This window comes from Homalodisca vitripennis, unplaced genomic scaffold (assembly GCF_021130785.1).
Source record: "Homalodisca vitripennis isolate AUS2020 unplaced genomic scaffold, UT_GWSS_2.1 ScUCBcl_909;HRSCAF=3852, whole genome shotgun sequence".
NCBI lineage: Eukaryota > Metazoa > Arthropoda > Insecta > Hemiptera > Cicadellidae > Homalodisca > Homalodisca vitripennis.
Window position 1 is genome coordinate 6,371 of NW_025777063.1, and position 19,577 is coordinate 25,947.

At 33.9% G+C, this 19,577-nt stretch overlaps 1 protein-coding gene across 1 annotated transcript in view; it reads left to right on the plus strand.

The window, feature by feature from the left end:
• Nucleotides 1-411: 411 nt before the first annotated feature.
• LOC124371113 (cilia- and flagella-associated protein 52-like) overlaps nt 412-19,577 on the plus strand; it is a gene marked incomplete at its 5' end in the record, with an annotated part of 44,481 nt that continues 25,315 nt past the window's right edge. Inside the window, 4 exons of the mRNA XM_046829427.1 lie at nt 412-458; nt 5,302-5,459; nt 7,456-7,622; nt 11,076-11,224. Coding sequence (XP_046685383.1) covers nt 412-458; nt 5,302-5,459; nt 7,456-7,622; nt 11,076-11,224 — 521 coding nt within the window. The remainder of the gene's footprint in view (nt 459-5,301; nt 5,460-7,455; nt 7,623-11,075; nt 11,225-19,577) is intronic.

The following is a 19,577-nucleotide window of genomic DNA, read 5'->3' on the forward strand; positions in this document are numbered from 1 at the left end:
AATATTTAATTGTCTCAGAAATTATTATATGTACGGACGAATGTTTATCTCTGTTACAAACACATTGCTCTTGCATTCAGAGTAATTCATTGAACTGTGGAAAATATCACCTACATTAATATCATGCCTGTGACCCATCCTTTACACAATAACAAAGTAATAGATTAAGAAAAATTGCAATAAAATCTTTAAATGTATGATTTATAAGTAATATCTTAGTAATTGATTACTTTCTTTGTAAACAATTATGTATCTTGTTTAGATTGACTACAGAGATGAGTTTGCCTACTGTGGAACAAGTACTGGTGATATAGTGAAAGTAAAAATTGAATTATTCACATGATATTCAATATTTTAGATCCAATTGTAAAACCCAGTATTGATTGGTTTTGCTTTGCTAAATTTCCCAAGAAAAATATCATCCAAGCAACCTCTTGAAGCTGAGAGGTACAGTCAAGGTAATAAATACTTAATCTTACTAAAAATTTGAATTTGAAATTCTGGTTTTAGTATTTTTGTGAATTTATTGGTAAGGCATATAGGACAATACAGGGTATATACTGCATATAAGCCTTTGTGAGTTTTTACAATTAAGAAAGCTAAATATCAAATTTTTATTAATATTGCCATTTTACATTAAATTTGTTATTATGTTTTAAGATTTACTATTTATATTTATAACCTCAGGTGGTCTACATACTGAAAGGATAAAGCATGTCATTGACACTCTCTTCCAACTCGTTCTATGGAAGATCTGGAGATGCATGTGGCGCTGGTTTAGAGCGTGCCACTGTTTTTACAAAAACGAATTAAAGCAAGCTGGCAAGAAAACTTCGAAACAACTTCAGGCCAGATGGCTTATCCAGTGCTGAAGGTGGCTGTTGGAGGTGTGTTCCTGAGAATGTACAGCCCGCTGCTTGGAAGATGGCGTTTTCCCAAAAATTTGGAAAAGACAGCGTCTAGTCTTGGCAATCTTAGCAAAGTAAGGGGGATTCCAGCTCCCCATCAGCGTACAGGCCTCCTCTGTATACTCGATGTTGATGGTGGAGAAAACTCCTCAGGCCATGTCTGACAAGGGCAATTCAGGAGGCTGGCGACCACTCCTGCAAGGCAGTATGGCTCCAAGCGGGGGAAGTCAACCATTGGTGCCATCAGAGAAGTAGGTAAGTGCGTTTAAGATCGCCACATTAGAAGAACCATTACTCCAGGGAGAATGCACTGTTGGCCACTCTGGACATCAAGAATGCTTTTAATTAGACCAAGATGGATTGACATGCTGGATGCTTTGGAGAAACATTTCAAGATCTCATAGTATCTGCTCAGGATGATGCAAAAACTACCTGACAGATCGGCAGCTGTCTTTATGACATCAGATGGTGAAACGCAGGAGGGGAAGTCACAAGTGGGGCTGCTCAGGATTCCATTTTGGGCCTGACTTGTGAAATCATTTCCTACGATTGAATTTTGCGTTTGCAGATAACTCCAGAGGTTTTCCTCATTTGCATATGCAGATGACAATCGCTGCAGTCATTGTCACTCGTAGCACAGAAGACGCCACATGTTGGTGCTGAACATGGTTAATGCGACACACAAGCTCACGGCTTCAAGAACATTGGTTAACACTGGCGACTGAAAAGACTGAGTTAGTTCTGCTTCAAACCGAAAGAATTCCTACAGCCCATCCAACTCCAAGTTGGAAGAGTTCAAATTTCAATTTCAATCTTTTTATTGTCGTAGACATGTATTACATGTATGACAAAAGTCAGTAGTACATTATTAATAAATAACATATATAAAATACATTATTTTGTATGAAAGTCAAGCTGAGTAGGAAACTAATTTTACATTAAATAATAAAAGAATACAAATGATTATTAAAATAGAGTTTAGGCTAGGAACTCCCCAACGGACGATAAAAATACAACCCTCTAATAGGTATTCTTTTAGTTGTTTTTTTAAAAATTGTTTTTTCAGTTAATACTAATTATATAATTTTTTTTAAATGACTAGGGAGCTTCCAAAAAAACCTAGCCCTGAATTTTGAGGCAGTCCTCACCCGCCAGAGCCGAGCGATGTTGGGGTTGTCGCAGGTCTACTCGGCCACGCGTGTTGTGGTCATGTATAGCAGCTCCATCTACTACATTTGCACAATGAAACCTGGCATAGATAATGGTCTCGTAAATATACAAAGATGGAAAGGTCAAAATGCTGTGCTCTTTAAATGCATTTCTGCATGAACTTTCTGCGAGATATTGCCAGCCACAAACACGCACAATTCGTTTCTGTAAAACGAAAACCCTTTTTAGTAAGTACTGAGATGCCGAGCCCCAAACAAGGAAGTCCATACCGCAACCGTGACTCTACCAAACCAAAGTATATTATTTTTAATAACTGAACATGGCGATATTTTGCAAACTGGGAGATCAGGAAGGACGAAAAAGACAAAGAGGCACAAACAAAGTTTATGTGGGATCGCAAGTCAAGTCATCGTCCACCTGAAGTCCCCAAATATTTTTACTGATAAATTGGTGTTCTATTTTTTTTTCGTTTATTTTCAACACATGGAGGCTGAAGATGATTATTTTTTTTTTTAATTCTGTAAATTGTGTTTTTTTGAAATTAAGATGTAAATTCAGATTATTTAAAAATTGATAGGCCTGTGATAAGACTACGTTACTGTTAATTTCGAGTTCTTCTGTACTGTAATTAGAAAATATGAAGGCAATATCATCAGCGTACATAACGGTATTTTCGTTGGTTTATAGTGAGCACTAAATTATTTTTATAAAGGTTAAACAAAAATGGTCCAAAGTACTGATCCTTGGGGGACTCCAAATTTTAATCTCAATCAGTTCCGAGCAGTGGTTATTGAGTTTGACAAATTGTTTTCGATCCCTAAGATACGACTCTAGCCACCTCAGTATCTCATTTGCAAAACCTAGGCGTTGCAAACCCTCCATCAGTCTGTCATGACTGAAACAGTCGAACGCCTTAGTCAGATCCACCATTACACACAAGTGTCCGCTGTCTTCTCTCCAGTCCGTGACCACATGGGATATAAAAGTCGCCAATGCCTCACCAGTAGAGCGGCCCTTGACCAAAACCGAACTGCTTGTCTGTTAGAATATTATTTGTAAGCAAGTACGGTGATAATCTATTTAAAAAAATAAGTTCAAATACTTTACTTAGACTTGAAATTTGTGTAATTGGTCGGTAACAGTCAAGAGACGTACTGTCCCCTCCTTTGAATACAGGTATCACTAAACTAGTTTTTAGTAAAGATGGAAAAGTAGCTTGCTGGAAAGAAGAGCTTTATTATAACAGACAGGGGTTTACATATTGCATATGAACAAGCCTTCAATAATCTATTGGATATGTCATCAGCTCCACTTGAATTCTTATTTTTTAACATTTTGATGGCATTTACAAACCTCAGCAGGGCTCACAGGATGTAAGAAGAAGGGATATTCCAATCTCGCCAAGAAATGATCATTATTAAGTGGTGGTTCAGTTGATTTTTCATTTAAATTAGCTCCAATTGATACAAAAATGGTTATTCAAATATATTACATACTTCCTGTTTATCTGATTCTATTCTGTCGTTGATACGTACAGAAATGTTATTATTAGCATTGCTACTATTGTACTTTTCCTTTATTAGCTTCCATGCATCCTTGCTTTTATTAGTTGATTGCGATAGTATGTTTTTTAAATAGTTAGCTTTAGCCTGCTTAATTGTTTTAGAAATATACGTTCTTATACTTTTTATAATGAGCTTATTCGCTTCACTGTTATCCAATTTTAAATTTTCATGTAATGTTTTTATTGTTTGACTTGACACTTTAATACCTGTTGTTACCCATCCTTTATCCTGGTTTCTTCGACCTTTGCGTATTTGTTTCTTAGGGCAAGCAAAATCAAGAGCATAATTAATAATACTTATGAAAGAATTAAACTGCTCATCTACTGGCTCGGTAAACATCGATAGCGTCCCAAGTCTCCTGACTTAGTATGAAGTTCAGAGTAGTCAAGTTACTGGATGTTAGACAGCGCCTAATACACGGAACCGGTGCGGGCTCCTTCAGGAGGTTCATGGATATGGAGACTAGCTGAGCGAAAATGGTCAGATAACCCCAGTACCCAAGACATCAACACTTTACATCTTCGTCGACTATGTCAGTCATGACCCAGTCCAGCAATGATTGGCGACAAGCAATAGGATCCACTCGAGTTGGGGAGTTAACTAGCTGTCTTAAGTTAGAGGAGGCAAGAAGGTCCTGCATCTCATCTCGCGCACTTGAACCAGCCAACCAATCAATATTTATATCACCAGTGATAACAGTGTTGGTTTTATTGAAGAGTACAAATCTCTGAAAGAATTCTGCAGTTAGGCGGTGTAAAATCTCTACAATTACCACTTGGGGAGCGGTATACACCAAAAATGTCAATTTCAAGCGATAAAATATATACAAAGCCTGCAGTGAAGAACCCTGTGTGTACCTGTATACCAAGCTCTTATTTTGGGAGCATGTTTTGGTACTTATCAGAAAAAGCTACCAAAGGTAACAGTAGCGTTGAGCACACATATCAGGGGTCCGAACATAGGGTGAAGGCGACTCGATTTTGATTACCGTCTCTTTTAAATCTGTGGATGTGTGAGGTTTGGTGATACTGTAAAGAAAGGAAAGTATCGAAAAATAATGGCATCTTTGTTTTCAGAGGAAAAGCTACTTGAGGGTCATTAGTTCATACAGGATGATCTATAGGTTATCGCTAGTGTAATGCCTATCAATTTATAGGCGCAAGAACGTAAGTATGTTTTTGACAGCAAGGAAGAGCTCGGAGCTCGGATTTGAGGAAGCAGAGCGAGTTTGCAAAAGTTGTGAGCATGTAGAGATGGCAAGTTCACTGGGATGCTCAATCCTGTGAAAATTGGACGAAAATCGCTAACATCACAATGACGTTTATCGCTAACATCATATGATGTTTATCACTAACATCACAGAATGGATCGAGGAGACAGCATGGCGAGGTGGGCTTCTTCCTCACTCAGTTCTTGTCGGACCACTGTTATTTTGGATCTTTCTATTTATTATTGTACTTACATTCTACTGGATTTATGACCAATAAGTTTCCAATTTGTTAAATTTGCCTTTTATTGTTTTCCATAGCTGGAAATAAATTATATATTTATAAAACTTAGCAAAATTACCCATAATTTATATATTTTTATTGAGTATTAATGTTAATTTTTTTTGTCTGTGTTAAAAAATAATATTTATATAATTTAATGTTTTGTAGGTGTTGGGGCAATTTTGCTTCTAGATGATGACAGTATCATAGTTGGAGCTGGAGATGGGACTGTGGACATGGTCAGGGAGCGAGATGTTAGTCCTGACAGTCTGATACAAAAAGGACATGGAAAATTGATCAATCCATCTCTTCCAATGTTGATTATGGTAACTATCATTGGCAAATACATGAGTACCAAATTTACTAAACTCTACCAAAATTCTGATCACCGGGCACTTGTCAACAGAGAGAGAGGGATATTCAATTTGATGTGTGCAATGTTGCCAAACTGCAGAAACAAAAAGGTTGCACTTCTGATGTCTAATTTACACACTATAATATAGTAACAACTAATATCATATTTACAATACAGTTAACTCTGCAAAGGAGGTATAGTCCTGGGTTAAAAAATAAAATTATGTTTAGGTTTGTGGCATTCTGGATTTGGTTACAACCTGGCATATATTTAAACAGGTCAATGACTATATGCAAATGACTAGCTGTTTCCCGCGGCTTCGCACGCGTCTCTTAAGCTTTGACCGTATATTTCTTTGCCTTCAAATAGTGTTTGGCTATTTAATATACGTAACTGTGTCGTAATTGCAGTTTATAATGTGCAGGCGCTTTGATAACTTTTATATCTTGCAGTACAGCCTGGTGGTGAGTTACATCAATGGGCATTGCATATAAACCTTCTACATAGAAAAATACAAATAAATACAAATTTTCATAGTGATCGGTCCAATAGTTTCTGAGTCTATAAAGGAGAAACCCACAAACATTCATTTATATATATTACTATGCTTTAAAACTATAAGTGTAGTAATTAAATTATATATAAATATATTTTTTTGTCGCATTATATATGTTTACAAAGAACAGCTGATTAAAAATTTGAAAAGACTCTTTCACTTAATATAACATATGTTTGCTGCAATGCATTTCTTACGGCTATTTCTGTAACCAGTGGGGCGGAATCCTGAATCGGGAAAGGGATAAAAAAGTATCCTATAACCTTCTACAGATCAAGACGAACAAATTAAAAAAAAAAATTAGGCGAATCCGTCCAGCCGTTTGTGTGAGTGATGCTGTTACACACGAACAGTTTCATTTTTATATATATAGATTGACAAAGTCAAGAAGTATTAATATGCCATTCCTCAAAATTATATTAGATGATCATAAATAGTAATTAACTGAGCATTAGTATAGCCTATTACTTGAGTAGCTGGTCAAATTTTATTTTTCTTTCTTTCTGTCTGTCCGCACAATATCTTAAAACCAAACAAATCTGCAGACTTGATATTTTGCATGAAGCTTCTTTATTTCAATATAGGAAACATCAAGTTCAATGATGTGCATGTCACTCCATGGGATTTGGCTGGACTGAGCGTTAGTGAAGATTTTTACATCGGGCTTGTGGGTAACCAACTATGGTGGCAATGAGAAAATCGTAGAATAAATAAATTTGGAAACAAAATTGAGTTCAATCATTGACATTTTAACCTGTGACAGTAAAACATGTAACCTAACTGTCCATGTAGATTTTAGATGCCTGTTACATGACACATAGTATGGCGTACTCTGCTACCTGTACTAACTAGACAACCTGTAGAGCGTTGGGATTGTTTAATGTTCAAGGCCAAATGTTGAATAAGAATTTTGTCTCGTACACAGCCCGTTGGTGAACATATCAATACCTTCCCCTTGCTTTTAAACCAATCAGTTGATTGAAGTCTATATCATAATATTCATATTCTTGTTTATTATAGATTCAAAGGGTATCATAATTTGTTTCCCAAAGATTTATTTAATCCTTTGGATGTTTTGAAGTAATATATCGTGGTGCACCTTTTTTCCATAAACTGTTTCACAACGTTATAGCGTTGAGTATACTTTTTCTGAAAACTGTTTTGCAATGATATTTCGTTGTTGTGTAATAATTTTTTCTGTAACATTATTTTTGTCATAAAACTAGCATATCTATATACCAATGATTAAAGAATTAAATTCCCTTTACAATAAAAATAGTATTTTGTACTCTCTTTTATGTTTCCATAGAGTAAGGAGCATTTAATTAAAATTCATTTTTCTACAATAGTTATTTTAATTTATGGTATACCTCTTATTGTAACTTCAGTGTTTAATTTTGTTTTAGATTAGATCCGTTTCATGTGGGCTCAACAGTTACATCAGCTCAAAAAACTAGGAGATGAACTTCTAATTGGAACAATTCAATGTGAACTTTATGTTATTAACATGAAAACATTTTCTGTCAAACTAATGGCCACATGTCACACCTCTACAATTTACGACATCGCATTTCCTAGGTAAGTTTAATTTGTTGATTCCGTCAAGTCTGCACCTTTTTTTTATCTAACTCCCTATTGTGTAAATGCTTTGAAGTTATTTTTTTTCTATCTTTTGCCACAGTTAAGCAAAAGAATAGAATAATAGGACATGTTTTGAAGAAATTAATAAAATCAAGTATTTATTTTAGAAATTATTTAAGGTACTGCATAAATAGCAGCATTGGATAATGAGTATATTGTTTATATCTGGCAGACAAGAACATACATGTTGCAGTTGAACTCCACTGGAAACACTAAATAAAATTAGCAGTGATTCATAACAAACCTGTTTGTTAGTTCTCTATGCGCTTATTTCACCGCAATGCCTTCATAGCCATCCAACCACAGAAAAGATCAGCAGCAGGGGATACCGATAGCTGGATTGTTGTCATCACTGATTGATGCGTTGACTGTTTTCTGGAAGTTACACGTCATTTGTTAATGGATTAGGTAACAATATCCTGTAATCTGAGACTATAAGAAGGGATATTTGGGCAAACCTGAATTGGATCTGGAGAAGACAGCGTCTTGTCACATTTCATTTTTAATAATTTATAAAAAGTAATTTCTTATTAAAACGTCTCACAAATTGTATTCCAGATAAAAATTTGAGAACAGTGTACCTCGTTTGCTGCCAAATTCATTCTCAGATGTGGTTTAATACTTGGAAAAAGTGATGTACTCTGGAAATAAAAACTGGTAGAATCAGTGAGAGATTGATCATGCAGAAGAATGTTCTTTTAACAAAATCTAAATCAAGTGTATTATTAGATCAAGCCTATTTTTGAAATTTAATTCATCTTTATAAATAATAAATAATTCACAACTATTAAGCTTAATATTAATTTATAAAAATAATACCAGACACTTTTCAAACAATTTCATTACTATTAATCGGTTAAGTAAATCTTAAACACTAACCATAATCTATATAAAAATACAAACAATAAATATCGATACATAATATTAAATAAAACACTTGTTAAGATTTTGTTGAACCCATATTTTTTAGTATTATGTTTTCCATAGTTGTAAATTATAATTCTATGATTAATTATTCATTTGTAGGGCTGTAATTATTATAAAACTTATTACTAAGCTTAATATTAATTTGTAACAACAATACCAGACACTTTTCAAACAATTTAATGAGTATTAATCGGCTAAGTAAATCCTGATACAGTTATACCACAGTCTAGATAAAAATATACAATAAGTTGTATCAACCATAATTATATAACTAAAAAGATTATCTAGTATTAATTTTTTGTCATATTTGTATGTAATTAAAAACATTAATAACAACATATTTGATATCAAAGGTTACAGTATCAATAATATGTGATGTGTTATTCAACATCTGTCACTGAGTCACTTGATAGTTAAAGTGTTAATCCTTACTTATTAGTTAAGATTAATATTGTATAAGCGCGAAAGTGAGTCAAGCAGTTTATTTGTTTGTCATGCCCTTGCTTATGAAACCTTCTGAGAAGACATATCAACCCTACGGGACAGTTTCGAACAGCCAGTGTACATGGTTCATATATATATCATCAGAGTTGCAACCACGGCTTCACCCATCTGCCCATCCCTCCCCTAGTCCCTTGCCTACCCACAAAATTCATGAGCCTGTAAGAATGACGAACAGATGTTCGGAGTTTGTTATTGGTAGTCAGAACTGCTCAGCTCTGTCTACCTGCTCTTTCGTTACAAGTCAGGCCTGTGAAACCACATCCTGAGGCACTCATGCAAAATTCTTGTAGCAATCCACAGTCTGCACAAACTTGGAGACCAACAAAGTGGTTGTAGATGTTTCACACATACTGGACTATCAGATGATACAGGAAATGTTTTGCCATAGAGCTACCCCAGAGATGGTCAGTCAAATCATTTACAAAACAGGCATTCATATAAAAGAAATCTTTCAGAATAAAAACTTCTCTTAGTTGCTGAAAATGTCTTGAACACTGACAATGTCGATGAAGCATATAATAACTTTAGCAATACTGACTTGGGGGATTTAGACAGAAAGTCATAGATTACCCTAATAATGCACAGAAAGACTGCATACAATGAAGCTGCAAAGATTCTGAAAGAAGAATTTCTTAAAGCACAGGAAAAGTATAGATTGATAACAAACTTGGAAGACAAAGCTAAAGATGCTATGAAAAAGGAAACGTATGACTTAAAACTTAGACATGAAATAAGCACAGAAACACATCGCTCAGGCTAGTAACAAGAGTAAAGCATTATGGGACATTATAAACAGTGAACGGAAACAACACATTAAGCTTCAGAAGTAACTATGCCATGCTTAAAAATTGCTAAACAGAAAGTCTTGCATGTTACACCTAGGGGTAATGTGTGACAATGTGGCATCATGGGACAGTCATGTTGACAATCTATCCAAATAAACTAAGCTCTGCAATATTTACCACAAAGAGAAACTCAGCAGTCAGTTCACTAGAAGCTACAAAAGTAGGAGATCATGCTCTTTCCAAAATCACCTACAATATGGAACAGTTGTTGGGGGAATCTTCAAGTGTCAACCTGCAGCATTTACTGAAATTATAAGATGGCTCTCAGAATAATGTAGGGCTCAGGGTCTACATAAGTAGAAGTCTAGAATAACTAGTAAGGCTCAAGAGAAAGGATTTGAGTGTCTTTTGTCTTATTTCCATATAAATCTTGGAAAATTATATCTTCATTGTTACTAGTGACCTAACAATTTATTCTAATCTTGAAGATTATGTATGAACAATTTCTTATTTTATTGACTTGTACATAAATTTTGCTAATTTGGGCATACTGAAGATTGTTATGGACATGATATCATAAGCTTCTTATGCAATATGTTTTGTAGTCAAAATCCATCTATTTTTTGCTAAATGTACAAAATATTTGAAAATGCAAGGGATTGCATAATTCTTTATGGCATATTTTGATCAGAGTATAAGCCCAAATCTTCTGCAGTTCTTTAAAATTGTTTGGTGTAATTTCTACCTTTCTCCTTCCCGATGTGCTCTTTTTTATTTTGTTGGTGGTCTGTCTTTAAAGTTATTATATTGCAAATTCTTGTTCTTTACAGTGTCTGAAAGTATTAAAATCCATGTCATTGAGTCACATCTATCATGACTACATATCTAGGCCTGTCATTTCTCGAGGTTTTTATAATAAAGTGGAACTTGGATAATTCAAAGCTCAAGCAAGGGACCAATACAAATTTTTTTAAATATCCAAGATTTTGAATTATGCAGACTACTATTATAGAGATGGCAAGGGGCTGGGAAAAAGGTTTGAATCATCCAATTATGACTTTATTATTTAATTTTTTAATGTATGAATATTAATTAAAAAACGGTAATGTAAAAAATACATTTCCAGTAACCGCTACTCAGATGGTTCTTAATTTAAGTTATTTTACTATTTCAGTCAATACTCTGATGTGTTTGCAACTGCAAGCAAAGATGATGTTCGTGTATGGAGTGTACAAACTTCTCAAGAGCTGTTGCGCATTTCTGTTCCTAACTTTACCTGTTCTGGAGTGATATTTACACATGATGGAAAAGCAATCATTACTTGTTAGTACAGTACTTCTTTCTTAACTTGAGTGGTCGTAGTTTCCTGTAATCTGTAGTGTTTGGTTTTGTTGATAAACTCACGTAACGTGTGTGGTGAGTAGTGCACTTCTGATAGATTCAAAACTTTACTGGAGGTTACATATCAATAACTTTAATATTAGTCGGATGATTTAAATTCAATTTTAAGAATTCAATGCAAATTGAGTATTTTAAAATAAGTAGTGGATGATAAATGTTTTTCTTTTGAAAACAATTTGTTTCAATGTAATAATGTGTTAAACAACATCTGCTAATCCATTCTGATATAAACATGTTTTATTAGTTGTCCTCAACATAAATAATAATAAAGTTATCAAATACGTCCTTTGTGATGGTCAACAATAACAAAAAAATACTAGCATCAATATTTCTTCCTAGCTCTTATAAACACTACGTGTTTCTTCACACATACAGTCAGTGGGCTCGAGTGAAAACAAGCAGCAAAAATAGACCACCATATTTCTCTTACATGTGATTTGGAAAACACACCATTAGAATTATTACTGAATGTTTATTTATAGTAAATTACATTCAGTACTGCTCATAATTTGTGTGTGTTTTCATGCATAAGATCTACATGAAAAATGCTTGTGTGGCTGTAGCATAATTGACTAATTATCAGGTACTTTACTTGGAGTACTTAAGTAAATTATGAATAACTGACAATAAGGTAAATTTATATTTAAACTATCATCTAAGTTAACCTATTCAAACTTTATAAAAAATTGTTAACACAATTAAAATTTTTTGTCAATAATATCAACTAGACTATTAATAAATCCCAGTCAACAAAACACAGTGAAAAAGGCCCCTTACGTAGCCATGAAGATAACATTGAAGGTTAATCTAAAATATTCAAACTTTTTATAAAACCAACCAATCCAACAAATTAAATTCATCAAATATATTAATAAGTTACTGAAAACAATCATATGATTAACCTCTACAACACAGTGTTCATAAAGTCATGTCACACTTTTAAATAACCTTATTTACAAAAGTATACACATCACAAGAATGAAATTAACATATTGAATTCTTTAAACAGTTTTACATCAGTTTATCTGAGCTCAACATGAGCATCATGAATTACCCTGTAGACGTCCAAGCAAACTTTGCTTTCCCACATTTTGGTCAGGACTCCTGAGGTAACTGATTCAATTGCAGCTCTGATTTGTTGCTTTAAGTGTTCAATATACATGACGATGCACATTTCCAGACAAGTGAAAGGTAGCCTCAATGCTAAAAATAATTCAATTTATAAAATGTTGATCCAGTCCATTTTTGTACAGAATAATAACAGCAAAAGTCGTACCTCTAATTTGTCATGTGGCTTGGCTTCAAAGTATGCAATAGTTGATGTTTTTAACTATTAAATTTAAGTCTTTTCTTCAAACCTTGTGAATTGTATACTTAAGAACATTCAACTCACATTCATGTTGCCGCTTAGACATCTTACAAAACGGATTTGCATGTTTTCGACGGTTTGATCTCCTGTTTATAGCCTACCTGTCCACATTTTGCCCAATAAACTGCCTGTTTCCTCAAACATCTTATTCCACAAAGTTATTTCCAAATAGTCTCAAGAGTCACAAGATGATAACTCTATGAAAGATGAATAGTATTAAATGCTGTGTCTTTCAGAGTGATTTTCATGAAACACTCAATGATACTCACACTGCACTGAAACCACAGTTTACAACTTTGCTATCTACAAAATATAATGAACTTTCCTCTACAAACTTGCATTCTGGCTGTTTAAAAAAAAATGTTAACCACAGATAAGAACGGTGGGTAACTCAGCTAATTAAAACAAAACTTTATAAACAACAGTTTTAATTTCTTTCTGTTTCATAGATCTGAGATCAATAATAGAGTAGCTATAATCAATTAAAAGTGTGACATGACTTGTGGACACACTGTATATCCTGTTTGAATACGGTACTACTACTTTGTTTATTTCGTATTTTGCTCGTTGCCTACAATATCAATTTAGAGATGCTTTGGTCACTAAAGGTCTTTCTCCTATCATTGAAAGGGAAAAATGGTCTTAGTTAATTTTAACTTCTTTATTCAATTTATAAGAAACAGCATATTGATTTTATTATTATTATTTATATTATACTAGACTTCAATTATGACTTTTACCATGATTTTTATCTTTATATTTGGTTTTAGACTCACTATTTCTTAAAACAAATTAATAAGTGCGCTGCTGAATAAATATGATTAATGCCCTGTTGTATATTTAAAGAATTTTTATAAAATAATAGTAATAACAATGCCATTTTGTATCATTAGCATATTTCATCAATGATATTATAATATACGGGTAATGCCAATTGCCGTTCAATGAGCTTTATGTTTAAAATATAAGGCACAATTTAAATAAAATGTAAACAAATAAAAATAATTAGAACCTTATATTGTGATACTAATTAAGCCAAACACATTTGGAATAATTTAATAGTGTTGGATGCTTGGTATTTTACTATTCCCATGAGAAATAGAAGTCCTACAATGGTTTAAATTTAGGTAATGTTACAGTATATACAGGAATTATTGTGGTGTGTAAACACTTCTTCAGCATTAGCATTAATGTCATTTATAATAGACTTGAGAAATGACTTATCGTTATATATAAATCGAAATACTCGATAGGGGTATCGTGTAATGGCATGGACACAAATAATACAGTGGGTTGATTAAATTTTAAAAATTCACTAAGTCATCATCCCATACTAATTTGGACAAAGAGTTGTTGTTTGTAACCCCTATTTGACAGCTCTTATTGTTTGGGTTGCTCCTGAGAAATAGGAAGTGAACTACTACTATTGGACATGTCTGGGCAGCAATGCAATGTATCACGATCTATCCAGAATCACTGTTATAACTTAGTCCGTAGCACAACTACTATACCAACTCAGGCAGAATTGTAATATGTAATGGATTACACTAATGGTTGAATTATTTTGAATTACGCGTATTATGACTTTTATAAATAAAAAAGTGTTATGGATATGACACACGCGGGCATAAGACACACTCCAAGAAGATATCATCCATAAGAATCTACCTGGAGCGGATACAGCAAATCATATATACCAAACACCACAAGTAAAAACTCTATATCTAATAACGACAATGACCAAATCCTGGTCGAGGCTCAGATATACCAACCTGACAGCTACTCACCACCAGAACTGCTGAAGAAATCGTCTCGTCTTACACAAGAAGGCATAGCGGTAGGACCACTAAGCCACCAGTCACAGCACAGAAACTTGAAGAGGGAGAAACGTATGAAAAATTCTTTGAGAAAAATTTTGAACAGATTAAAATTCATACGAGAAAAGGAGGCAATAATCACAAAGATACCGATGACAAGCTTTTTGAGGACTCCAATAGAAACAAATCGCCTCAGACTTTTTTAGATCAACCACCCAGGAGCACAAGCAAACTAAAATACTACAAAACAAAGATATTCATAAATTCTCTACTGCACAACCAAAAGAAATCCAACTTTCACAGAAAGTTAAAAATCCTGCACCAAAACATAAACCATCTCCAAAGGAAAACTAACAGACTGAATGACCTTCTTGAAACCAAAAAGCCCAGTCTAGTTGTCTTAACAGAACATGGTCTTAGAAGTGAAGAGCTGACCAGCACCAGGATTAATGGCTACACACTGAAAGCGGGTTTTCTCAAGAGAAGTTAGTAGAAAAGGGGGTTGGCAATTTATGTTAATGACAATCTGGGAAATACAGTTGAAAAATCTAGACATTTCTGACAAAACAATTGAAAAGGTTTGTGAAATCTGCATGGTGCGCATCAACCTCGGAAAAACTCATTTCTTCCTTTTGGGAGTGTACAGACCGCCAAACAGAAATCTTGACATAGCCCTTGACACCCTGTCTGAGACACTCGACAAGATACCTACATGGAAATGTCCTGTTGTGGTCATGGGAGATATAAACATAGATGACTTGTCTGAAAATATAGGAAAAATAGAATTAAGAAACATGCTAGCTAGTCACAACATCCGAAGGCTAAGTCTGCCTCCAACCAGAGTAACCTATAACACTTCAACTTCCATTGACTTCATATGTACAAACATGAACAATAAAGACATCCAATCAGAAGTCATAACCACTGGCCTATCGGATCACACTGCCCAGGCCTGCCATATAAATATGCAAACACAAAATAAAGTTCTCCCCAATTCAACAAAAAGACTTTTCTCTCAAACAAATCTTAACCATCTAAAACTAGTCTTAAAGGATGAATTATGGCAGAATGTATTGAATGTCTTAGATGTTGACGAATCATACAGCAATTTTATTGACATACTTAACTGGGCACTCAATGTCGCATGTCCCTTGATGAAATTTAGACCCAGAAGACGATTCTTACCACAAGACACCTGATCAAGAAGCAAGCAGACTTAAATATATCTACCTCCAGGCTCTGGAAAATGAAGTGAGAAGTGGTGTACTGGCAGACAAGGAAATTACAGCACAAGCAAAGAAAGAATATGACCTTAGACTGAAGCACTCAAGAAAAGGAAGCCACATCTAACTTCATTCAGAATGCAGAAAACAAAAAAAAGCCGTCTGGAGTATAATCAATTATGAGAGATGCAAGAACAGTGAGTCTACAAAACCGATTGAATTGACAGTTGATAACAGGTTGATTAAAGATCCACTCCTGGTGGGCCGAGCATCTTAAACAATCACTTTAGCACAGCTGCAGAAAAAGCCATTAGTAACCACCAAATGCCTAACCTGGAAAAAGAACCACCTGTACTCGCAAATACACCAGCAACTGATACTAAATCCAACCACACAGTGTCAGAAATATCAAAAATTATCTCTGACCTTAAGGCAAGCCATCATCAGGATTAGATGAGATCTCCTCAAAGTTACTAAAACATTGCAAAGAGGAGATTATCATCCCTCTAACATACATAGTTAACCTATCTTTCAAGGAGGGGCGTTTTTTTTCCAAATGCCCTGAAAAAATCTAAGGTAATTCCAAAATTCAAAAAAGGGGGACACTACATTAGTAGGAAACTATAGACCAATATCTATTCTATCAACTATATCCAAGGTAATTGAAAAGGCAATGCTTGTCCGACTCATGAGTCATTTGATCAATAACAACATCCTCTGCACTCAACAACACGGTTTTCTAAACGGGAGATCAACAAACACAGCCCTTACAAACCTAGTTGAGCATATCATCGACCAATTAGAGGAAGGGGCATCGGTCACTGGTTTCCTCTTGGATTATAGCAAAGCTTTTGACACATTTAGACCACTCCCTCTTACTGAATAAAATGAAGACAATGGGAATAAAAGGTAATGCTGCAAAGTGGTTCTCAAGCTATCTGACCGACAGAACACAGATAGTTGAACTAATGTACACTATGAAAAACACCGCCAGCATAGCAAGAATCTTCACTCTCCCAATCACAAGAGGTGTTCCTCAGGGCTCGGTAATGGGACCAATTCTTTTTATCCTGTTTACAAACGACCTGCCAAAATATCTGCATGAATATGGCCAAACAATAATGTACGCAGATGACACGGCACTCCTGGTTACTGAAAAACAGACAAAACAGACTGGAAATCTCATCCTTCGTAACATTCAACATGGCCAAGCAGTACTGTCATCAAAATTACCTGATCCTGAATGAGAACAAAACTCAACAACTAAACTTTGGAAATAGAAACTGCAGAGCTACCTGGCTTCCAGATCTCGAACTTAAAAGCGAAGCAAAATATCTTGGCGTTACAATAGACAATAGACTCACCTGGACATCACACGTAAGACCAGCTTTGCGGAAAGTTAAACACCAGCCTATATGCACTCAAAAGAATAAAGAGCTCTAGTGATCTAGAAACAGCTAAAATAGCATAATACTCGCTATTTGAGTCGCATATTAGGTATGGGCTGATAGTGTGGGGAAACTCCTCTGCCAGAAACGTCCAAAGAATATTGGTAACTACAAAAGAAAGCAGTAAGAACATTATTAGGTCTTAACCCATATGACACTTGTCGGGGCGCCTTTGAAGAACTAAAAATCCTTACTGTAGTATCACTCTACATCCTAGAAGTGGTCAAACATGCCACATAGAGAAATTTCATCAGAAACTAGGAGATAATCACCAATACAACACCAGGAACACCACAAACTTTGCCATGCCAATTCACCACCTGACTCTCTATGAGAAGAAGCCGTGCTATGCAGGAGCAAGGCTGTTCAAAACCTCTTGCCTGAGCAGTTAAAAAGGATCCACCAAGAGAAAAAACTTCAAGAAACATTCTCACCAAATGGTTGCTAGAACACTCCTTCTACACCTTAGAAGAGTTTGTCACCTGGAGGAACACCTAACCACATGAACAAAGAAAAATAAAGTCCTTGATTTCACATCATGTAATAACTGTATGACGCAAATTCTGTTCTCTAAGTCCAAGAATAAAGATTATTGATTTCTGATTGATTTCCAAGACTTGTTTGAGACTGTTTAAAACTATATATATATATATATATATATATAAAACTATCCATAACATATCGTATCCATAACACTGTTACAGTTTTGTTTTGAAAAGTGAATAGTTCATATTATTTTATGTTTGTTTATAAAAGATTAACAAACATATGTTTAACTTACAAACAACAAACAACTTATTAACAAACAAAGATATGTTTAGGAAATATATTTATATATTTCCTAATATATATATATATATATATATTATATATATATATATATATATATAAATATATATATTAGGAGTTTATACCACATACAGTACACACATACACAGGAATCCATACAAGAAGAAGAACATACACCCATGCAATTTTGATAACTTACAATAAACATATATAAATTAATAGATTTTAAATTTAAGAAAAACTAGCAACCTATTTTAGAGTTAAAATTAACATAAAACAAATTATCATATATATATATATATATAGAAATACATAAACTATTGTAAAATTTAATCATCAGATAAAAAAAATATATACATATATATAATAATTTCTTAATAAAATCTTAATATCAAGGAGATTGTTATGCAAAGTAAGTTTACAACACCTGGAGTTATAAAGTGAATTTAGATCAGCTGGTGACTTTACAATAATGGAATTTTTATTCTTTTGAAAGATGGCTTAATAGGAGACTGAGAAGAAGCATTTCTCATCAAAGTTAATAAACATTTGAGTTATTAAATACAGTAATACTTTTATTATTTGTATTAAATTAGTGAATCTAGATTTTTGAATCCAAGAACAGAAAAGACATTTACTAGATGATGAACACTTGAATATTGGATGACAACCAGAACTCTCAGATCTGCAAAGATTACTACTACCAGTATTAAACCTACACTAAGCCGACAAGGATGATTGGAAGATGAATAAGTGTCAATGGAACATACAAAGTAAAACTGGATTTGAACTCAAGTAAGAACTACCCAATTTATAATTACAAATTTTTCAAAATTGAAACCTATTTTGTATAAATTCAAATTTAACACGTACCACAATTTTTCCTATGTTGGATATAATTTGTTTTATGTGCCCATGGCAGTATAATCCACGAAACCCTGTATGTGACAAATAAACTCAATAGCAATTATTGTAAATCAAACGTTTATTTATTTATATCAATAGCTAGTAAAGCAAGGGCAAAGTACTGGTTAAATAAATAAATAAAGCAAAAAGATAAATTTAATAATTCTTTTTTATTTATAAAAGTCGTAATATACGTATTTCAAAATAATTCAACCATTAGTGTAACCATTACATATTACAATTCTGCCTGAGGTGGTATAGTAGTTGTGCTACGGACTAAGTTATAACAGTGATTCTGGATAGATCGTGATACATTGCATTGCTGCCCAGACATGTCCAATAGTAGTAGGTCACTTCCTACTAATGTAACAATACAGGTACACTACAACAACATGCATAACAGTACCAAACACAATGAGAACAAAACATATTTACCAAATTGCATCTTATGGGAATAAATGGATCCCATAAACAATGCCTGAAAGGGTTTTATTTAAGTTATTTTAATTATTATAAAGACAGTTGTGCACAAAGGAAAATTATAACAATTTTATAAAAATAATAATGTCAGATATTTTATCACTGTATACAGTAATACTAAAGAGTTATAACATAAATTTCAAAAACCTTCTGCTAATGCCAATATTCTTTACTATCATTCTTTACTAAAGTCTTGCTTAACAGACCAATTAATGCTTACAAATTAAAACTGATAAAACAATG